The following is a 25,020-nucleotide window of genomic DNA, read 5'->3' as shown; positions in this document are numbered from 1 at the left end:
GAGGCACAAAACTGGGGAAGGTTACAGAAAAATGTCTGCTGCTTTGAAGGTCCCAATGAGCACAGTGGCCTCCATCATGCGTAAGTGGAAGAAGTTTGAAACCACCAGGACTCTTCCTAGAGCTGGCCGGCCATCTAAACTGAGCGATCTGGGGAGAAGGGCACTTGGTGCCACGGCCCACCTGCCAAGTTGTTTTGCCTGCCTAAGGAAAAGTCATCCCAGATTGAGGATCGCAGGAATCGTGGGAAAGAGGGGTCCTTTCATCGGATTGGCTGGCCCAGCACTGTTTCAGCCATGGAATGGCCAAATGGGGGAGGCAGCTTGAAGGATGAGGTCTCCAGGACTCTACACAAATCCAAATCTTATTATGGGATATATCATCTACTGTTAAATTCTGCTCTGTACTTCTAAAATTTATATTTTTTATTTCTTACTATATTGAGAAATTGTTCTGTTCTGTGTACTGCATTGTATTGTATTGACCCCCTTCTTTTGACACCCACTGCACGCCCAGCCTACCTGGAAAGGGGTCTCTCTTTGAACTGCCTTTCCCAAAGTTTCTTCCATTTTTTCCCTACAAGGTTTTTTTGGGAGTTTTTCCTTGTCTTCTTAGAGACTCAAGGCTGGGGGGCTGTCAAGAGGCAGGGCCTGTTAAAGCCCATTGCAGCACTTCCTGTGTGATTTTGGGCTATACAAAAATAAACTGTATTGTATTGTATTGTAAGGGCCTTAGTCAGGGAGGTGACCAAGAACCCGATGGTCACTCTGTCAGAGCTCCAGAGGTCCTCTGTGGAGAGAGGAGAACCTTCCAGAAGGACAACCATCTCTGCAGCAATCCACCGATCAGGCCTGTATGGTAGAGTGGCCAGACAGAAGCCACTCCTTAGTAAAAGGCACATGGCAGCCCGCCTGGAGTTTGCCAAAAGGCACCTGAAGGACTCTCAGACCATGAGAAAGAAAATTCTCTGGTCTGATGAGACAAAGATTGAACTCTTTGGTGTGAATTCCAGGCATCATGTTTGGAGGAAACCTGGCACCATCCCTACAGTGAAGCATGGTGGTGGCAGCTTCATGCTGTGGGGATGTTTTTCAGTGGCAGGAACTGGGAGACTAGTCAGGATAAAGGGAAACATGACTGCAGCAATGTACAGAGACATCCTGGATGAAAACCTGCTCCAGAGCGCTCTTGACCTCAGACTGGGGCGACGGTTCATCTTTCAGCAGGACAACGACCCTAAGTACACAGCCAAGATATCAAAGGAGTGGCTTCAGGACAACTCTGTGAATGTCCCTGAGTGGCCCAGCCAGAGCCCAGACTTGAATCCAATTCAACATCTCTGGAGAGATCTTAAAATGGCTGTGCACCAACGCTTCCCATCCAACCTGATGGAGCTTGAGAGGTGCTGCAAAGAGGAATGGGCAAAACTGGCCTAGGATAGGAGTGCCAAGCTTGTGGCATCATATTCAACAAGACTTGAGGCTGTAATTGCTGCCAAAGATGCATCGACAAAGTATTGAGCAAAGGCTGTGAATACTTATGTACCGTAAATACCCGCATATAGGACGCACTTTTTTTCTTAAGAAGTAGGCCTAAAAACCCAGGTGCGTCTTATACATGGATACTTTTATTACAAAAATTATAAATCTATATATATAATTCACCGAGCCCCGCCCACCAACAATTCACTATGCATGACACGACAGAGCCCCGCCCGCCAAATCTAACCCTCCTCCTACCACACTTGCAAACTGTTTTACACGCTGCATACAGCAATTCCCAAACGTGATTACCCTCCTCCTGCCACACATGCAAACTGTTTTACACGCTGCACACAGCGATTCCCAAATGTGATTACGGTACCCTTCTCCTGCCACACACGCAAACTGTGTTTGTAGCTACCGGGGTATGCCTCAGTCCGCGCGCAATTAGCCGTTGCCCCCGCACTGGCATTTCACACCATTTCAAATTAAAGTATTTTTCAGATGTAGCGTCGCTAATACTGTATCGATTTTGGAGAATGAACACAGCGTTTGAAAGCTCATTTTACTATACATCCACCCGTATGCCTTATTGTAACGTTTGGAAATTGTTTTATTTGGAATATTCACGTCACCGATATGTCATTTTCGCCGTCTAGTACTGGTATATTTCTCGCTCTTTGTTGTTGTTCAGAGATACTCCAGCCTAACACAAACACATGGATACAATCACTGGCGCTGGCGGCAGCAGCTTTTAATTAGTACCCCGGTAACTCAAAATCAGGATGCGTCCTATAAACAGGTACACAGGTTTTTCCATGGTTTTTAGCGTCAAAAAGCCACTGCGTCCTATACATGGTATCGTCCTATATGTGGGTATTTACGGTACATGTGATTTCTCAGTTTTTTTATTTTTAATAAATTTGCAAAAACCTCAAGTAAACTTTTTTACATTGTCATTATGGGGGGTTGTGTGCAGAATTCTGAGGAAAAAAATTAATTTAATCCATTTTGGAATAAGGCTGTAACATAACAAAAGGTGGAAAAAGTGATGCGCTGTGAATACTTTCTGGATGCACTGTATCTGTGCTTCTCTAAGGAGAATGCAAAGGCATCAAAGAGAGGCTCTGTCCACAGAGTGAAAAGGGACAGAGTATAAGGGTTCCATGCAAAGAAAAGTGGAATAGGACATGCACTTTAAAAACCAGCAAGTACTTAGACTTCCGCAACAAGACAGCAAACAGGTTTGCAGCCACGACAAAATGCAGAAATAACAAGCAAGCGGCCAAAACATCTCAGTCCCTAATTTTAAATAAGTGCAAGGTGTAGTTTTATTTGTTTATTTTAATTTTATGCTTGTTACATAGGTAACAAAAACGGCTAATCAAATCATAACCTCTTCCTGTGCCTTTGTGATTAGGAGGGAGGAAATGTGGAAAATGAGCTAGTAAAAAGTAAAAAGCCAGGCAGCTGACATTTTAAATATCTTTTACACACTAATATTTTATTCAGAAGTAACCTAAACATATGACCTCCTGATCACAAAGAATGCCAACACACAAGTGGAAAAGAGCAAGCTTATTGGTCATCTTACCAGTCTTTGCTGCTCAAGTAGCTGATCAGCTTCCTCCTTTTCTCTCTTATACAAAATCTCCATTTCTGTGAGTCTGAAACGCCATGATGATGAAAACAGGATGCAAGTAAGAAAAAGAAAAGCATTTAACCAAAAAAGCAGTAAATTAACTGTACAGAATAAAATAAACTTCATACACACATAAACACATATACAAGAGGAACACAGTTCTTCATCAATATCTAAACATGTCTCTACCGATACTGCAGGAATTATAATGGATACAACTAAGTAAATTTTTTATTTTAATTTTTTTGTAATTAAAATTATTCCCTATATAACAGCTGATGTAATTAGAATGGCTTTAATCAGAGTAATAACTGAATGTATATTCTTCAAAATAATGCAAATATTGGAAGTCTGCGGTGGGCTGGCGCCCTGCTCGGGGTTTGTTTCCTGCCTTGCATCCTGTGTTGGCAGGGAATGGCTCCAGCAGACCCCCTGAGACCCTGTAGTTAGGATATAGCCGGTTGGATAATGGATGGATGGATATCGGAAGTAGTTTACTAAGCATGATAGCCATAGTGTAAATTTTACATAGGTAGCTAACACAGTGATCAGTGACAAAATATCAGATTTTTTTTTTCATTTGCCCCTTATAAGTCTCTGTAAACTAAGAATGTGAACTGTTTCATACACTTATTTTGTAAGCAGGCTCAAACATGTTTAGCATTCTATCAAATCACAATACTGTTATCCCAATTATAACAAAACTGACTTCCATTTTGCAATACCTACAACTATATGCTAGGTATTAGACCTTCAAATTGCCTTTTGGTTAAGGTGGTAGGTCCTTCTGTCAATTCTGCCTGATAATAATCTTCTACTGGGTAAGTCACAGTTCTAAAATACCTTTTCTCCATTTCCTGCTTCATATCAATCCCCTGCTTCTCAAGGAGTTCTCTCTGAGCAAAGGTCCAGTCCACAGGTTCCGAGGGAGTCTCTGCAGAGGGGGTTTTCTCCCGCTCTGCTCGGGCTTGCTCGGGATGGTTGAATCGAAACACATGATTCTTACCCATTATAATGCGATTGCCTACAATACAGGGTGAAAAATATTTTCACAAAAGTACAAACCAAAAGACTGTCATCATGTTTTAAATTATGCGTAAATCTGACTATTGCTCATTAAAAATGAACACCTAACAAAATCTTGTTCCTGTACAATAACCATCTAGTGTAGCAAACAGAAGGCTGTTGGTTGGAAGACTGTGTTTAAAGGAAGAATGATGGAAATGCTAAATAATGAAAAGCACACAAAGCAGCATTTTACATTTGCAGATGTCACATATACCATTCATAAGCTTGCACAAGGCAACTAAGTTGTCTCTAGACTTCCAAAGCAGGGGTTGAAAAAATGAGGAACTTTATAATAATGGGGTACCATATATATTCAAAACATTAAAACATAATGTTTTAAAATAAACAATTAACAATTGCAATTATCAAGATATCTGAGCAATTGCAAGAACCGTGTACTTTTTTTTCTCCTTAGTGTAACAAACTGCTGAACAAACTATTCAGTTAAGTAAAAAACACCTCTTATATAACATACCAGAGCGCAGCTGCACTGGTTCACAGACTCGTTTTCCATTCACATATGTCTCTGAACCTTCACATGGCTCCAACAAGACCACAACTGTAAGCACAGGCAAAATAAGATGTATTGTTACAGAAAGAGCCACTGCTGTCTTGTTAGGACAACATAACCAAAATACATCATATCAAAAATAATGAAGACATCTTCTACTGAATCACAAATGCTCAGCAATTAAAATCCTTAATTAATGTGCCCAGTACTGACTATCTAAGACAAATCCTTACATGTTCAAGTGCTTTATAAATAAAATTATGTACTTTTAATATATTTTTAGATTGATTTTTTTTTCTTCATTAGAGTGCAGATTCCCATTAGATCCATAACTCCAAATCTCTTCCTAAATCCTCTTACCCTCTGCACTTGCATTCCTTTCACTCCGAAAGATGCAGTGCTCCTCTTTAATGTGTGCACCACTCAGAACAATATCCTGTCGCCGCTCTGCATCTGCTTGGCCCACTCTGGAGGAAGAAGAGTAACCACTTGGTGTAAGCAAACAAGGGTGACATGGAGTACGGATTCTAAACTAAGATTCACTTGCAGGAAATAAAGTGGAGATTGAGAAAGAAGGATGTATTGAATTTAAAGAGATGTCTATGATTTTCTGATTGTATGACATACCAAAAAATGATATGGTTTTTAAATTTCACAATACAGCAACAGAAATAAGAATGAATAAATAAAACAAATGATGAGGATTATATTGTGTTAATGACATGTAAGATAAAATATGAAGAAATACAACAACAACATACAGGTCCATATTATATTTTTTTTACCCCAGAAACACCCCCCCTTAATCTTAATAAGTAATAAAAGCAATGATCTAAAACTAATCCATATATAAAGACTCTAATTAAACAACAAAAAATTGTGGTACCTTGTAATGCCATCTTTGATGTAATAAAGAAGACATTCAGACATCAGAGGATCTTCATTAAGGTTAACAAGATGAGGAGTCTGTCAAAGACAAATACAAGGCAAATAATACAAAATACGTACATATAACCTAAATAGTCAAGAAAAAAAACAAACAAAATGAATTTGACATCAAAGTCATTAAGATAAATACAAGATGGAAATTTTAATATATCTAAGGACGACAAACAAACAAGTAGACATTTTCCAGGTGCTTACTGGAATCTCTCTCCAAAACATTTCATGAAGTTTGGGCAATTGCTATTGATTTCACAACTACACAAAGACAGTGGGCTTTTAATTCATTGCAAATCATCACCTTCAAGCACCAACCAACCTTTTTTGGGGAAAATACCCCATAAGAGTCAGCAAACAGGTCACAGGGCCTTGATGAAAAAATCTAGCCATTGAAGAGGCAGCAAAGCAAGAAAAAGAAATGGAGAAGCAAATGAACAGGGCAGCAGAGGGCAAAATAATGTGATCATGAAAAAATGAAGAAAAAAAAGAAAAGAATCGGTGTAGGTAAATTAGTCTGTGGTTTAAACTACTTTAAACACATAAGTAGGAAAACAACAACTGGTACATTGATACACGTGCTTATTAGTTATAGTTAGGGAAACTGCTCAAGAATCTTATGTCGATACTTGCAAACTGCTGAAGCTATATCTGAAATTCTAGGAAATTAATCATGGAAATGCACTATACATACTATTTGCATATAATATTATTTCCATCATCTGGAGCTCAAAAGTACTAATAGTCCAGAGTAACTTGGTCATCCTATGTTAGGCCTTACCTATGTAGGTATTCCTTTCATTAATATCTTCTCATCTGGCCCATTAAGTAATGAACCACAAGTTGACAAGTAGTTCTTATGATTAAAAGGGCAGATGACAACCTAGGTAAAGCCTCTGGAAATAGCTAATGGCCTCCTCCAGGCTAATAGTAGTTACTAGATATCCTTCATGTTGGAAAAGCAAAAAACATGGCTCTAGGGAGGCAGGATAAGTCACAAGCCTACAGCATCAATCACTTGAATGTGACAAACAGCCACCAAATCTTCAAACTGGTCACTAGCAAACAAACACAAGTCAAATTGTCATCAGAATATACTCATAAGCTCTGATGTGGATTTAGGTGAAAAATGGTGACTAGTGACTTGGGAAGACTAATCTGCCTCCAACTAGGCATTCAGTGAAACAAGTTCATAACCCATCATTATCTACCAGAAGGCCTCTAGTTTGAAATTCTCATGAGTTACCCGAATTATGTGGCGAGTGAATAGGTGAGTGCTACCGCTAATCAGAGGCTTGACCACAATCAAATGCCATGTGTTAATGTAAGTTTCTACATAGACAAGTGGAAGACAGAGTTGTGATTCACTTTTCTAAACAGCAAATACACCACAAGGAAGACTAAGACTGCTAGCTTCTCTATGGCCACTGTGGTAACTACGGTAATAAAGAAACACAATGTAACTAATTCAATGGTCCTACACAAACCTGTCTGGCAGGGAAAATTTCAAACATCCCATCAAAAAATGATGTAGACCTTTCTGGGAAAATCTGAATTTATCATTCAAATGGAAAGGAAGAAAATAGAAAAAACAGTTGGAAGTAGAAAAGAACAAAAATGCAAAACAGTTAATGAAGAGAAAATTGACAGCAAAGATGTGACGAACAAACAGTGAAAAAGTAATATTAAAGAATCACATTAAAATAATGGGGTGAAATTAAAACTAATGGGTAAATAAGCACATTATGCACTACACTTTCACTAACATGAACAAACTTTAGCCCTTCCTTTTCCCTTTTGATAAACGTCTATCTACTGTCTGTCAACGTTTGCCTATAATACTCCTCAACTCTGAGCTCAGTAGACTTCACTCATGTGTGTGACCATTTTTATAATCTTGGTGATGAGACACAGCCAGTAAAAATGTTAGCTACATGCCTTACATAACTAGTGAGTTATGTTACCTATGCTACCATTTAGTGCTAATAACTTTCACTGTACTTCTGACAGAGCAAAATGCTAAAACTAAAAATTAAGAATGGCACACGTGCTATTAGTAGGCAGCAGATGAAAGGATTATCAGGTGGTTCAAAGATATTACCTTCTTGGGAGAGAAGACACCAAGCGTTCCTCCATCCTCACGAATGGCCACTCCCATTTCAGCAAGTAAGGCCTCCCTAGAACATAAAAACTTCAATGAAGAGATATGGTATTCATAAAAAGCTGCTGGTTACTTGAAAATTATGATCAGGTAAGTTTTGCTTTTCACCTACACGCAAAGTTTCTGGAGTATCTGAACTCGCCTTATGACATATGTGCTATGGTGTTAAAGGTCTACTGCCATAAACATCTCACCTGCTACAAACTCCTCACCTGGCATTGTCTACAGAGCAGGACACTTCTAGAAGTATGTTAGCTGCTAGATGTGAAAGCCCATTGGGTCCCCTTTCCAATCTCAACAAACAATTTGGAGTCATATCTATATTTATATTTTTATCTATATATATTTTTTTAAAACAAATACCCATATTATTAAAAGGTCTCTCTGGTCTGAGTATTTAATATCAAGGCTGAAATCTCTTATTTTAGCAAAGTTCATTTTGTTAGGGCTGTTGATACTTCTTTTAAACAATTTTAACATTTATTATTACTATAACTGTGTCTTTGCCATTATTTTTTGTTCTCCGTATACTGAAGCTGAATTTCACACCTTTCCATTCGTATGGCCTCTGTCTTCCTCAGCTTCTCCTCCCAAGTCTCATTGAGCTCTGCAATAATTTTCTCTGATTCCTAAAAACAACCAGAAAAACAGTCACCAAACAACAACTTGTGAAGTACTAATCACACAAAAACCTACAATAATTCTATTATTGAATAGATGAAGATTTATTTGTTATCCATAAATATACATAAGTATTATACGAAGGAATACATTTTTCTTCATCTGTTCATCATAACTTGTTATTGACTTCAAAGATTCTCGGCAAAATTGTAGCAAATGGCCCTATTCTTATGGACTCCTGTAAAGAAAATGACTCACTTTTTGCACCATAGGAAAGAGCTGTAGAAAGGTTTTCATAATTGTATACATTTCTAAGCAACTGAAATCATGTAAAATCATTGCACTTTGTTAAAAAGGTGTCTTTAAAATAGCTAGAAATTTAACATTTTGTCTCTAGGGAGAACATAACCACCTACTGAGCATCAACCCAGATGGTAACTAACATGACTCTAAACTAAAACTTTTACCTGTATACTATACAAAAAATTTACAATTTGAGAGTGTTTTTATTAAAACCTAACTTTCGTATATCTCAGTCTTGCTAGTGCAAATTACATTGTACATTAAAATAGCAGTTATTACTTTTTTCTTATAAATACCACAATGAATTTCCATTCTGTTTTTTCTATACCTGATAAAAGCAAATTTTAATGGCAAACCTTTCATATCACTTAATATGTACAATGCTATTTAAATTATACACAATACACTCAAGAGCTCAAAGGCAATGGCAGATTTTGGGAGAATAAGATATTACATAATTTTAACCGGAATCCTCATAGCTTCACACCTATCTTCTTTGATTCTGAGGAACATTCTTATGATGTGTCATTTATTGAATAAACAAAATTACAAAAAAATGCAATAGCTCCCTAGTTAAATCAACCCAATTAACATGATAATCAGAGTCAGTTAACTGAACACAGCCAGTCTTGGTTACAGCCAGCTTTGCTCAATATAACCCTCATTCATGTTGACCCTTATTATCAGAGTGAAGTTGCCAAGAAAAGATTCTATGAGCACATACTGCCAAAATCAAAGGAAATTCCTGAACAAATCAAAAGATATGTTTATACCTATTAATTTGGAAAGGGCTTACAAAGAAACTTAAAACACTGCGACTCTCTTGAACCATAGTGAAAACCATTATCTCCAAACAGAAAACACGTGGAACAGTAGTGAATCTTCCCAGGAGTGGCTGGTGTGCCAAAACTGCTCATCTAGGAGCAGTTCTCTTGCATCAGGGCAAAACAGTGTTCTGACTTCAGCATCAGAAAGTAGTAAGAGATGATTTGAGGTAAGACAGTTGCACTCACTAATCACGGCACTGTGCACATATCATATACACACAGAAAGTGGTTCTCTTCATTAAGGGCAACTGGGGAACTGCTCCCATCTCCCAGCAAATGGTACTCTTGCTCAACAATGTAAAAAATAACTGGTTTCAGCAATTTAACATATTGTTAAAATGCTTATATAAACTCAACTTTCATGTCATACTATCTATTTGATAATCAATATTTTCCAAATGTTTCAATATAATTTATTATCTAGAAAAACAATTCCTTTTTGGAGTGTGTGAAATTTTCTTTGTCCTCCTGTTCCATGGGCAGGCCCTTAAGCCCTGCTGCGCCCTCGGAATACTTTTGTTCAGGTGTGCAAATGTGCTGTGTAAACTTTTCAGTTCTGCCCTGGGGTTTAAAAGCTACAGCACTAAACCAATCCATTGATTCAATTTTTTTGTGTGTGACACAAATTAAAGTGTACATGAATGTACACATCTCAATACCATTATTTAGCACTTTGTCTACTACAAAAAATGGAAATTTATTAATATTGATTTGCAGTTCATACTTTTGGTATTGAGTATGTAATAATGATATTGAGATATCTTTTAATACTGCATCTGGATGGTTGTACTGCATGACAAAATGATATATTGAAAGGTCTTTGTTTTGTGCAATTTTCTGAGAGCATATTTGACTGACATTTTATTACCATTGCTTCTGGTAGCCTAATACACTTTGCAATGTAGTGTCTCTACCTTGTTCTCTCTCACGTGAAATTTAATATAGGCGGTCATCTTTCTTGGCCACCCTCCAATGCCTATGCTGTTGCTCAGATCTTCCAAATCTCATTTTATGTGTTTCCGATGAACATCCCCTGCCTATACTTCACTAGCTCTGCCTTACAGTGTTCATTTGTTGTCAGAGGTATTCATTTACCACAACATCATGAGACAATCCAAGTCAATCCTTCCTAAAATCACCACTGTCAACATACCCAAGCCAATGGATTTAACCAAAAGTGCAGGTCTCATAGGTCCTGCTCTTTAAGTGCCCAATCATCTTTCACTCACTCACTCACTCACTCAATGACTTCACAGGTTGGCTCCTCCCCTTTGGAAAGCATCTCTCTGTCTGGTTTATGTGGCCTCACCACCATTTTCATGCAAAAAACATCACTGTGCATGTGTGCCTACGTTTTCACAAGATGGATAGAAGTTTAATTGGATGGTTGCTTATTATGCAAATACCTTCAAATTGTTTAGTTCCTCACACAAATTTCCCTCATCTTAAAATCGCTATCCTAAATTGCTATCTATAGAAGAGTTTCTTAAAATATGGGTCATGACCCAAAATGAAATCTGTTGCAATTGGAGTGAAGAAAGGAGACTCTTGGTACTTATGAAATGTATGAACAAACTATTACATTATAATAATGTAAGAAAATTAATTGTTAATTCACTGCTAGAAATAAAACAATGCAGAAAAAGCAAAACACAGAGGTAAAGTGTTCATGATAATTTACCAAGCATAATATTGTTGTCTTAGATTGTTGATGAAGGTTCATAATGAAACTGACAAGATTTAATCACATCTACTTCGAATAACATCCATATACTAATACACATTTATGAAATGACTAACAGGATAAAAATAGCTTTAGATAAGCTCACCATGTGCATGGCACCAACACTTACTGATGATAAAGGTATTAAAGAAAGACTTTATATTAATTTTGAGAGTGCATGGATGCAGTTTCTAGTACATGAGGGCACCAAGGAAACTTAAGTGACAGAACCTCATTTTTAATTTCCTTAGCTTGCGACACAGACACTGCAGAAAAAATTGGCCAAGTATAAAGAGAAAATGTTGAAGAAATCACAGAAGAATATATAACAAAATCCGTATAGATTATCACTAAAATATCCTAATACTATTAAATTTCAAGTGTAATAATATGTTGCTGATTGAAACAGAGATGTCCAGCGCTGCCTAAGAGGTAGTTAAGATACTCATTAAACATTCAGCAATGTCTGTGTTTCTTACCCATCAGAACATTAAAAGTTTCAAACTAAAAAAATTAGTGTTTATTGTGATTGGATTTTCCAGCTAATCACGAGAATCAGGTGGAATTGTTTGCTTTTCATGACAAAACAGTTTTTACATCTAGGAGACATCCATCCTTATAGAATGCAGGAAGCAGCTTTCAAAGAAACAACTGTAATATTATAGAAAATCAAAAAATGTTTATACTGTAGAAATAACTTGATACAACTGTATAAAATCTACACAATTCTGTGTAGCTGCTAAGCATGCAAGCATCTGAGAATGTCTTTCACAAGCACAAATTCTCAGTCCAAGAAGCAATTATACAAGATTTTCTTGTATCTGTTTCCCAACCCCACCCCCCAATTTCCCTGCAAGCAGTCTGCGCTTTGCAAAGATGCATTAAGTAATCTCTGTGCTATGGGAACTGCCTCAGAGCAAAATCAGTGATTGAATTTATCCAGATACAATTGTGAACCTTTTTCTTGAAAATGAATGGGATTCTCCCAGAGTAAATTTAGTCTGGATGCATCACAAAATGATGTCCATCACAGATGGAAAAATAATAAAAAGAATCTAAAAGTCCTAGGGGATTTATTTTCATTCACAACATTAGATGGGCTAAGCTGCTTATGCATTAAAAAGCAGGAGGGTTGGGGGTGGATAACTCAAAGCAAGCATCAGAACAGCTGAACTCATCAGAGTAATGGAAAAAGGCATGCATTTGTGTAATACCTCTAACCAGCCCTCTCTTTCACCAAAAAGACATGTGGATCAAGATGTACTGCAGATGAAAGGTTGCTAACTATCATGAGATTGCCATACATCTCTCCCGCATGAATCCACTCAAAACATTATTAAGAAGGGTAAGTCAGCAGCTCAATACAAATTTTTAAGATTGCACCACTCATGTCTGCCCTCCATTATGGCCCACTTCATTGTAATTTAGCAATCCAGTGGAAAACACTGAGACTAGTGGAATTGCAGCATATACTATAGGGGTACAAAAAACAGGAGAGCAATATATGGACTATCACCTAACCCATCACTCCAGATCTGGAACCGAAATCTCCAGGGAGAAACAGGGAAAGAGGAGGAGGACTAGAGTGTCTCAACCTCTATTTTTTTGTTACTGGATGGGGGAGATAAGAGATACCTACAACCAAAAAACTCACAGGTGGATCTTGGGATTGAACCTGAAGTGAGCGAGCTTGTCCCTGTCCCCACCTCTCGGTACCACCTTGATGATCTTGACTGACTGCAGTGTCTAAAGCATTTTACTTTGAAAAAATGTACATGGTGTTCAAAGTAGGCCCCACACCTGAATACTGCTTCTAGAAAAAACTGAATTGGACATTGGTTCACTTTTTTGGGTTTTCTGAGCTGGGAGTATTTACATTGCATCACTAGAGGTGAATATCTCAAACTTGAACAATAACAATGATAGCAAAAATATATGCCAAGAATGTTTTCCTTATTGAAACACAAAGTTCAGATATTCGATGTAGATCATATACCACTGTAGTTCTGGTCATAAACAAAGCCAAATAGCAAATTATCAGTGTGATTCCCATGACTTGCTGAGAAGCCAACTGGGAAATCTTTGGGTTCAGTGGGTATTACGGATATAGTGCTGAAAATCAGAGGAGCTGATGGAATATCCCCCCGAGGAGTTAAGACTATGGCTTCATTTTACAGAACTGCCTGATAGCTCTGTCTTTGGTCTGTGTATTGTCTTTTATGGCCAGTCTTATTCAGTTTGCAAAGTGATTTCAGCATACTTAATAGTTACATGATTCCTATACGGTCAGTGCGAATGGTTCTCAGACATGAGAGACTGATCAATACAAGGTTTGTGATGTAACTGAATATCTCAAGATGCACAAGTAGCACAACAAATGGTTCAAAGTGAGTCGACCTGGTGGTGAGAGGCATGGGTAAGACATTGAACTCCAATTATCACCAGTGCATGAAACTATTTGCAATGAATAAGCAATTCAGCTCTTAGTGTGAATCATAAGTACACACCAATTAAATTCCTACACTCTGAACATGACTATTTAGAAAAAGTAAAATTCTTAACAAGGTTTATGTAATATAAATTAACAAAAAATACACAAGAGGGGTTGGTCTGAATAACCAGCATATATTATTAGACTTTCATAGACAGAGATTCACCAATTAAAAGTATTGCACTCAGCTGGTCTTGTGGATCTCCTTCAAGGACTATCATACTGATTACTAAGAATCAATGGGCGAATACTGTTCTCCCAATACCTTTACTTAGGACTAATGTGAAGCTCACCTCATTACTCTTAACAATCACAGATCTTACAACTACTTTTTATTTTAAAACAAGACAGGATTTGATGGTGTGTTTGGGAGGGGATACTTCATGTTTTCAAACCCAGCTTTAGCTTGTAATGAACTGACATCACCCAGTGGCAGAACGGGTGTTGGGAAGAGTGGTGACATCTACGACATCTCCTAGGTAACAGCAATTTTTAATGGATGGGAGAGCTGCTGGCCAGAAGCAGAGCACTACTCTGTACCACAAAGAGGGCGGAAAGCAGCAGGAGACAGGCTCTGCCAACCACAGACAATCATCTCTTTGTAAACAGCACAACTGGGTCAGTCATTTGAAAACAGAAAGAGCACAGATCAATGGCAAGACCAGTTAAAGGCTGGACATGTGGCTTGAAACACCTTAGGCTCTTCAAATATATATTTATTTCTGATTTATTACTTGTTGTTCCTGGATAGGTGTTCTGTTTAAAGGACTAAGGAAATAGTTCAGCCAGCAGTCTTTCCCTCACAATTTACAAACAAGAGCGTATTGCACTCATTATTCTCTTGACATAGTTACAAGATTTCTATGGAAATAATCTGAAACTAGGCAAATGGAGGTGGATTTGCCTATATATAAGTTAGCTGCTCCAAATAATACTTTATTTATTTTGTGTTGATCTGCCCTGTTTGAAGTTACATTTCAGTTTACGAGAGGAGAAGGAATAATAAAGGACCACTGGTGGACTATCACTTATTTGTGCCACTTCATAACTGTACGTCCTTATGGGGAGGGAAGATATAGCTGTTCTGGCATACAATTAAAGTGGCATGTTTCTCATGTGGTCTCATGTTATCTGTTGCAGGAACAATGCTTTAACTATTTTGTCATGCAAACTAAAAATGAATAATATTTTTAAATAGAATACTAAAAACTTGAAGCTTTGGATACTGCACAAGCCTAATATGCACAGAATTTAAAGTTATTCAATGGAACAAACATATATATAGTTTTGAATACTTTAACAATATAGAATGGTAGGTAGCCTGGAGGGAAAGGTGACTATAGCCAGGAAAAGGTAGCACATACGTGTCAGAAAAATAGGCGCTGGCATTTGAAAAACTTCTGGTCAGGCCAATACAAGTAGACAGGAAATTGGTAGTGGGAAGTATGCCATGTGTGTGTGTGTGTCAAGATGCCTTAAAGTGAAAGGTGGTAGCTTTGAAGAGGCCTGCAATTCTTCCACAAAATATTTAGAGGAAACAAGTGTTATACATCTCCACATTGCATATGGATAGTCCATCTTTTGTCTAATGGAATAAGAGTGGCTATGAAAGTTTGGCAAGAAGCTGCAACCTCTTCTAAATCATGGAGAAGGTACCTATTTTGAAACAGCGAGAAATGGCACCAAGTTACCTTTTTTAAAGGTAGGGGCTGGTAGAACTCCAGTTGTGAACTCTTAGCCCATCAGGTAGCAGTATGTTACCAGAAGCAAGTACAGTAATCCCTCCTCCATCGCGGGGGTTGCGTTCCAGAGCCACCCGCGAAATAGGAAAATCCGCGAAGTAGAAACCATATGTTTATATGGTTATTTTTAGAATGTCATGCTTGGGTCACAGATTTGCGCAGAAACACAGGAGGTTGTAGAGAGACAGGAACGTTATTCAAACACTGCAAACAAACATTTGTCTCTTTTTCAAAAGTTTAAACTGTGCTCCATGACAAGACAGAGATGACAGTTCTGTCTCACAATTAAAAGAATGCAAACATATCTTCCTTTTCAAAGGAGTGCAAAGCAAGCAGTCAAAAAAAAAATCAATAGGGCTTTTTGGCTTTTAAGTATGCGAAGCACCGCCGGTACAAAGCTGTTGAAGGCGGCAGCTCACACCCCCTCTGTCAGGAGCAGGAAGAGAGAGGAAGAGAGAGAGAGATAGAGAGAGATAGAGAGAGATAGAGAGACAGATAAAAAAATCAATACGTGCCCTTTGAGCTTTTAAGTATGCGAAGCTCCGTGCAGCATGTCCTTTCAGGAAGCAGCTGCACACAGCCCCCCTGCTCACACCCCCCTACGTCAGCGCAAGAGAGAGAGAGAGAGAGAGGGAGAGAGAAAGTAAGCTGGATAGCTTCTCAGCCATCTGCCAATAGCGTCCCTTGTATGAAATCAACTGGGCAAACCAACTGAGGAAGCATGCACCAGAAATTAAAAGACCTATTGTCCGCAGAAACCCGCGAAGCAGCGAAAAATCCGCGATATATATTTAAATATGCTTACATATAAAATCCGCGATGGAGTGAAGCCGCGAAAGGCGAAGCGCGATATAGCGAGGGATCACTGCAAACAGTTTGCTCGGCTAAATGTGGCAGCCTAACAACCTAACTGGCACGTTAAGGCTAACATAAGGCTCTGTGAACATTAGAAGGAATTCTTCCTGGCATTCCAGTAGCAAAAGTAGAGCTGCCGACTCAAGTTGCTCCAGGACCTGGAGGGAAGTGATAACAGGACGGTTTCAAATATGTCCAAGTGTCAGAGGTTCATTAAATGTGCAGTTGGGAGCCAAGTCTTAGACATATGCACATTTAGCAGTAGATGGTGAGGTTGGGGTCAAGGTAAACATTGAGACAGGCAGGCGGTAAAAGGTAGGCAAGTGAGCAAACCTAGTCATCAGGAAAATGAAGACAGGCGCCTCTGAGAGTAGGCTCAGAGTGGCTAAGATGTATGTTTTTTAATCCTTACTTTGTATTTTTGAGTTCTTCCTTGGTTCATAATTCCCATACATTTCTTTTATAAAATAATTGCACCTTTTTTGCATTCTTTGGTCCTTGGCTTTATTCTAAATGTGCAAATGCTTTTATTTTTTAATTAACATCTGATATTTAGACACACTGACATATGTACTTAAGGTTGACTTCAACTGTACCCACATACAATACACATTAAGGACAGTGTAAATTCAAATTTGCTTGCACTATTTACATATACATTGTACAAACACTACATTATTTAAATGCATAATTATACTGCTGTACCTACAGACACTCAGTTCTGAATGTTGCTATTCACATTTATGACTACCGTTTTTCATACCTAAACATAGAATGAAATTACCAACAGCAAGGGGTGTGCATTTCAGAAGACAGAGCAGATGCTTATTACTGTTAACCTAACTTTGACAATGGGTTGCACATAGACCTCCAATTCAGGAATTCCAGTTACTCAAATTATTTACATTTCTCCCTAATTCATTTATAGAATTCAAAACTGTTTCAGCTCTGCTACTGTACATAACTTACATATTTATGTTTAATAGGAAGATGGAAAAAAAAAGAAACAGCAAGTATTAATATATAATAAAAAGAAAGGGGGCCCTTGAAACAATAATAAATTAGATTTCTCCAGACTAAATAGGTTAAATAAGTTAAAAAAAGAACACTAGGAGAAAGTAAAAGCACTATTGAAAAAGCAGCCCATATGTGTGCAACTGTCACAGGCTATAAAATCCCACCTAGACTATTCAGAATCAAAAAGTGGAACAATTCTTTACTTAGACATAGTATTTTAATGGAGAAGTAAATTCCACTGCTCCCTGTCATTGTTATTGGTTTGCCAATATTACTCACTGTCAATATTTTTTTAAAATTTTTAATCTGGGTAAATAAATAGCAATTAATAAACTGGTGAAATTCAGACTATTATTTCTTTATAGTGTTTGTAAAGCAAATTTGAACAGTCTATTCTTCTAAGATTCAACCCTTAGAACTGTAAGCATGTGAAATCTAGACAGCATTGTTTTCCCCCAAAATGAAACTACACATTTTTGACTTTGCTCCTTACCTTTAGTCGTTCTATGGCCTCTTCACTCCCTGGCGTCGACATGATACGTTCCTGAATACTGGAGACTGACTGCAGGCCAGTCTGGCTGCTTAGAGAGCAGGAGGATGGGGAGGCAGTCAGGGAGCCCATGGGTGCTGTGAAGAAATTGCCAGGGCGTTGATTCTCAGAGGCTAGCAAATATCTATGCTTATTGTTGTGTATGTCTTTCAAGTCTGAGCAACATTGGAGGTGGAAGGGTGCGGGTGGGAGCGATAAAAAGAGGAAAAACAGAGAAAGAGAAAAGTAGGAAAGACTAAAGTAAGACACACAAAAACTTTCAAAGGACACATTGACAAAGTGGTAAGGTTGAGGGCAAATGTGGCAGTTTTAAAGCTGATCATACTGTAATTCTTCTAAAGAGAGCATAGGGAATCAATCCAGTGTTAATCTGTATGTAGAAGGGCGGTAGATACAGAAAGTATTCAGACCCCTTTACTTTCTCCATACTTTATTGTGCTATAGATTTAATCTTAAATTGATACATTTGCCATTTTTGTTCATCAATCTATATCTAATAATTCATAATGATAAAGCAAAAACCTGTTTTATTAAAAATGAAAAACTAAAATCTCTCATTCATATAATTCTTCAGACCCTTCATTCAGTACTTTGCAAAAGCCCCTTTGGCAACCATTAAAGCTTCAAGTCTTCCTGGATAAGTCTGTACAAGCTTTCCACATTTGGATTTGGGCAGTTGGTCCTATTCATCCTGGCAGATGCTCTCAAGCTCCATTATACTGGACAGAAAGTGTCTGTAAAATGCCATCTTCAGGTCTCTCCAAAGATGTTTTGTGGGATTCAAGTCTGGGCTTTGGCTGGGCCACTCAAGGACAGTCAGAGACTTGCCCCAAAGCTACTCTATTACTCTCTTGGCTGTATGCCTTGGGACATTGTCATGCTGAAAGGTGAGCTGTTGCTCCAGTCTGAGGTTACATGTACTCTGGAGCAGATTTTCTATAAGCACCATCTATTTGGCTGTATTCATCCTCCCTCAGTTCACATAAGTCTCCATGTTGCTGCCACTGAGAAGCACCCCCATAGCACAATGCTGCCAACAACATGCTATCTTCACTAGACATAGTGCTTGGAGTTCTATCCAAAGAGTTAAATTTCTGTCTAATTAGACCAGATAATCTTTTGTCTCATTCTCTCATGGTTCTTTAATTGCTATTTGGCAAATGCTTAGTGGGACTTAGGTACTCTACCATAAACACCAGACTGATGCAGACATGGTCGTCCTTCCGACAGGTTCTCCTATCTCTGCAGAAGACTTCTGAAGCACCATTAGAGTGACAAATGGTCATGTCCATGGCCAAGGCCCTCATACACACTGGCCAAGACCCTTCATGCCCACATACTTGTTTCAGCCAGAAGGCCAACTCTAGGAGACGTTCTGGTAGATCCAATCTTCTTCCATTTCAAAATAACTGGCATCACTGTGCTCATAGGAACACTGAAAGTTTTGGAATTGATTTTATATCCTTGCCCTGATCAACGCTTCACTGCAACTTGATCATAGAGGTCCACAGAAAGGTCCTTGGGTTTACTGGCCTGGTATTTGTCCTGACATTCAGTATGAATTGTGGGACCTTCTATACACAAGTTTAATAAGTGTTCCTTTCTAAACTATGTTGAATCAATTCAGTTTGCCACAGGTGGACTCCAATCAAGTTCTAAACACACCTTAAGGATAATTAAAGCAAACAGGATGCACTTGACCACAATTTAGAAAGCCACAGCAAACTGAGATTTCAATTTTTAATACATTTGCAAAACTTTGTTATTATGGGAAAATGAGTATAGACTGATGAGCAAAAATGGCAAATTTAACCATTTAAAATTAAATCTATAACATAATGAAGTGTACAGAAAGTAAAGGAGTCTGAATACTTTCGGAGTTCACTGTAGGTAGATAAATTAAATCTATGCAGCAAAATATTGAGTAGGACAGACCTCACAAGGACATTTATTTTCATTTCTCAGTTTATTTTGTAATATCTGGAATGTTGCCTGTTAAAGGTCTGCATTCCTTTATAGAGCTTTATGGCTCCTTCCTCCTCCTTGTGGTTTTCTTCAATGATAATGGTTAGATCATAGTCATAATTTCACTAGGGAGCTAGGGTTCATGCTCATGTGTGTTACTTTATGTTGAAAATAAGATGATATACAATTGCTTGTGACAGTTAGGAAGTCAGTAGGAACAAGGTATTCAAGCTTACAATGAAGACACAGGATGATGCAACTAAAACTACTTCCAGCATTGCCAGTCGTACTCTGATGTGTTTTTTTTATTTTGCATCTGTACAATAATATAAATTTCTTCAGTTTGAAAACTGCCAACTTTGTTACTAAAAGACAAAAACAAGACTAACAGACAAGGAAAGAGCTGCAGAGCAGAAGCAGGGAAAAAGATCAAGGCATGCATTGTATTGGGTTCCATTTAGAGTCCTTCTCATCCTCTGAGAACAACAGCTACTCATCTTTTGCAATGCTGCATGACAGTGCCCTTATGCAAGGAATTCATTAAAATTGTAACCATGCCTTCCACAAAGGAAAAACAAATTAAAACTTAGATGTGTCTTTTTAATTTCTTTTACCACATATAATGAATGTAATTTAGAATAACAGTCACATTTCACAAAAATTTTGATGCGTCAGACTCCCAGACAGATGGATGGTGAGTAAATAATTGATATCAACTTGAAATATGTTCAATCCTCAATCATTTTGCCTAGTACGTATACAGGAGGTGAAATAAACAACAGTTAAGCGATACTGCCAACACTCCAAAATGAAACTTGGCCATTCCTCAAATGTTTGTAGTTCTATATACAACTTTTTATTCCACATATTCAGAATTTAAGTGTGTTTATGAAGGCCAAGTAGAATGTTAGTTAACTTTAAACAAGAAAAGTTAGGGTTACCAGCCCCAGGTGTCCTATAATGAGCTCTTGGTTAAAAACTTTATCTATAATATTTCAGATGCTACTAGCTTTGCTAATGCTTACGTTTGATTGTTTTTAACAATTAATTTAGCATAAAAAGTATATTTTTTAAACTTTTCATAATATGCTTTGACCAAGAATTGAAAGCATGTCTATATGAAATAAAGGATCTAATGTTCACATTTAACAAAGGAATGTTAAATCAAAGTACTGCTAAAATAGTTCCTTAATTTACACATGTGGTGGAGAAACAAAATGCGCTGATTAATTATTCATAATTTGTGAGGCTGTGCTGCTCAATGGAATGTGGTTCATCCCCTAAAAATACAGTTGTATGTGTGTCCACATCCTACTGATGAAAATGCAGATAACTGCAGCCTTTGCAGTGGGGCAAAATACAAGAGAAAGCTAAAATATTCAGGCCAAAATCTCTTCTGTAGTCCACTTACAATTTACGAAAATACACAAAAGTGCACAAAAACTAAAACTATGTAAATCGGAGTAAAGTGTTTAAACACACAGTTTCTAATATTCTTCTGCTTATGATTATGAACAATATATTGGAAATATTGGCCAATTCTGAAAATTCTGCTCCACAAGAACTGTTTAATTAAGAGATTTTTTTTATTCCATCCAAGAAAAGAATTTTCAGTATGCTTGTGAACAAATGCCATTAAAGGTGAAGGAGTGTTGAAACATGTAACACATGCTTCTCCATCAAGCCTTATAAATTGTTTTATAGTTATGAAATTTACAATTTTAACTAATTGAACTTTTTTTATTTATTCTGCCCATCTGGAATCTCTTAATTAAAAGGATTTATAATCTACATGTTAGCATAAAGTTACTCTGGGTTTGTCTATGTTTAACAAAGAGCAGAATGAGTGAAAGGGCACTATTGGGTCTATAAAGAAGCTTGTGCAGTCAGTCTCAGGAATATTGCATAGTGAATTTCAGCCAATTAAGATTCATTTTTCATAGCATAACAGAAAGGGAACATCATCCTCAAATCTCTCCAAACTTATAACAGAACTGTTCAACAAAGTACCTTTTGGTATGGATGTATAACTAGGAAATTAGATGATCATCCATTTAACAAAATTAGGCAGTAATAGGATTTGACCCTGAAATACCTAAAACACTTGATTTTAATTAGAAGATACACTTTTAGCACTCACATTAAGAAAAGTTTGCAAGGCTGAATGAAGCAGCTAAATTAGTCTTGAAAGGTACCCTGTGCAGGGTACAAAAGAAATCTTGGGATTTATAGGTTCTGTCAAGCCAAATCCCACATTAGCTTGTCCTCTTGCAAACTGCCATGTACATTAAGAACATAGGCACTGCATGCACAGATGCAAGGGTCAGTTTGGGTTTACAGGCCTCAGTATAAACCGCATCAGAATCTATGACATACCCCCAGCAAATAATCTTATAAACTGTCCCCTCTCTCTCTCTCTTTCAGCCTCAGAGCATGCACAGCATAAGGTCTAAAAAGCCAGAAGCGAGGGGAAGGAGCAGAGCAGGTGGGGTGGGTTAAGAGGAGAGTTAGATCGTACCACTACATGAATACACACATTTGCTTCCACTTCCTGGGTAATCATCTTCAATTGGAACAACTGAAGGGAATCGGGAGAACACGAGAAGGGTCAAATATCAGCGTACAGGCCTCTCTAACTACTGAAAACCAAGGAAGATGGGGAGCATCTTACAAAACTGAGAACCAGTAGATAGGATTAGTAAAGTATGAGAAACACCCATATCTCACTACGGGCTCCAAAAGCTTGACTATTGAATTTGGATCTTTGCGTGAAGCTGGGTGGGAGCTTGGCTATTGATACTTAATATAAAAGAAGAGCCAAGGTCAAAACTGGTACACCCATAAATTCAGAGTAAGCTACCCTAATAGCATGTGTTACTAAGCTAAATGTGCAACAAAACAAAAAGTATTTTTGGCAGCATTTTAGCCAATTTAGTAGGTTTTAGAGAAGACAAGGACTGAGTGGCTTCCCCCCATTTGTCTTAATCTAATATTGACATTGAGTTGGAGGTCACCTCAGAGGTGGCAGAGTGCCCAAGATTATGGTTGTCCAAATATTAATCCACAGCATTATCTCATATCACACAACATTAAAAAAAAATTAGCCCATATAAAAAAAACAACATTTGAAAGGGAAGGTGGGAGTGACTGGTTCTGGTTTTATAAGTTTCCATCTTTTGCACGGTTTTAAAAAGCTGCTGATGTTTGGACAGAGGCCTTCAATACATACATACAAGTATGCAACCATGCCAACTGTAATGACTGGCAGGAAAGTGTAGGGGAATCCTTTAGTCCAAAAAACAGCCCCAGACTTACCGAGTTCTTATTTTCAAAACACAAATTACCTTTGTGTCTATATTGTATATCTGGTACTTAAGTGATAGATGGAACACATAAATGAACAGATGACAGATCAGATGGAAAACAATGACCTAAACACAACTTGTCTTGCAAGAAGTCAGAAGTACAGTTCAAATAAATGAAAGAATAGAAAAATCAAAATAGAAAGGTAAAAGAATTACACTAGAAAGCTTGAGGCAAACTTACTGTCCAGAATGTCTCCTAGACCCTGTGCACGTAACAGGTCTTTCAGTCTGGTCACTTCCTCTTTCAGTTCACGCACCAGCTTAGCATTAGGATCTTCATTGATCACCGCATTACACTTGATTTGCTTGGCTCGATCTGCATACCTGCAAGAGAAAGAAGAGAATGAATGCCATCATAACAGATTTAGTAACCTGGTCACTAGTACACCACAGTAATTTGTCAGTTAACAAATGCTGGGAGAACAAACCTCCTCAATAATGCATTCTGCATAAAAGGCACTATGGGTGCATGCCCATGTTCAACTGCCCATCTGCTGGAGCATTGCGGAGGTCACTGTGCACCCTACCTGCACAGGATAGTCATTGTTTTTCATTAATGTCATGCATATTGAAAATATTATACATGAATACTTAGGCATTCACATATACTGTAGTTATTTAAATATTTTTAAAATGTAATAAACATCTGCGGTGGGTTGGCACCCTGCCCGGGATTGGTTCCCTGCCTTGTGCCCTGTGTTGGCTGGGATTGGCTCCAGCAGACCCCGTGACCCTGTGTTCGGATTCAGCGGGTTGGAAAATGGATGGATGGATGGATGTAATAAACATAATCTTCCTCATATGTCATGAAAATAATATACAACAATATTTCTTAGAATGAACTAAACAACTTCTTCATCAACTGAAGGTATTACTGTACAATGTAGAAAGCAGAAGGTACCTCTTGGCCAACAATTTAACTGAAGTCCACCACATAATCAGTGAATGTAATTGATTTTTAATTCTCATGGTAATACACATGTCAACTACCTAGGGCTATGGGTGCAATCATCCATCCATCCATTTTCCAAACCGCTGAATCCGAACACAGGGTCACGGGGGATGGGTGCAATCAGGAGAAATTAAATGGCACCAATGTTTTCGAATTAAGGCATTGAAGTGCATGTTTACCTTTGTTTACTTTTACCAGATAGAAAGTAACATTCTGACATTCGAATGATTTTTAAAAATCATCTCTAATATTAAAAATGGTTTCACCTATTACAAGTATTAGAGTTAAGCTGTTGTGCTCTTGACCATGTTAGAAAGGTTTTTGTACAACCTGAATAGGTGGAAATTTACAACAGTGTGTCTCCAACTCTAGTATGATCTGTTCTAAACTAACTGTTCCTTCGTTAAATAAGATCAAAATATTAAATGTTGTCCTGGTTTGTACAGTACTTTTATAATCATAACTTTTAACACTGCATCTCTTTTTCTAAAAATAATGATTCTCTGTTGTAAATCATTAATAAAACAACACACATCATGAATGTATCAAATCACATCATGAATGTATCTGGAAGGATTTTTCTTTGTACATTTTCAAGAAATAGGTAGAAGTAGAAAAATTGTTAATGGTAATGTCCTGATGAAAGTAACAGCAAAATGATTAAACTATTTGACCCACATTTCTGGTGGAAGTATATCCATAACTTGAAAACATACAAACTAAGGGCTGATGCATCAGTCGATATGTATAAAGTACAATCTGGTCTGCATTAAGTTGTCTTGTTATAGACATTACTGGAGAGACACTTC

The 25,020-nt window shown here is 37.8% G+C and overlaps 1 protein-coding gene across 1 annotated transcript in view; it reads right to left on the bottom strand.

Moving 5' to 3' along the window:
* kif1b (kinesin family member 1B) overlaps positions 1–25,020 on the bottom strand; it is a 193,838-nt gene that overhangs the window by 75,412 nt on the left and 93,406 nt on the right. The window contains 10 exon segments of the mRNA XM_051931432.1: positions 3,074–3,146; positions 3,965–4,145; positions 4,665–4,748; positions 5,061–5,167; positions 5,587–5,666; positions 7,741–7,816; positions 8,350–8,429; positions 17,873–18,006; positions 22,431–22,472; positions 23,441–23,583. Of these exon segments, the coding sequence (XP_051787392.1) occupies positions 3,074–3,146; positions 3,965–4,145; positions 4,665–4,748; positions 5,061–5,167; positions 5,587–5,666; positions 7,741–7,816; positions 8,350–8,429; positions 17,873–18,006; positions 22,431–22,472; positions 23,441–23,583 (1,000 nt within the window).

Source organism: Erpetoichthys calabaricus, chromosome 8 (assembly GCF_900747795.2).
Source record: "Erpetoichthys calabaricus chromosome 8, fErpCal1.3, whole genome shotgun sequence".
Taxonomy (NCBI): domain Eukaryota; kingdom Metazoa; phylum Chordata; class Cladistia; order Polypteriformes; family Polypteridae; genus Erpetoichthys; species Erpetoichthys calabaricus.
The sequence above is the reverse complement of the archived record's forward strand: the minus strand, read 5'-3'. Positions and strand labels throughout refer to the sequence as shown.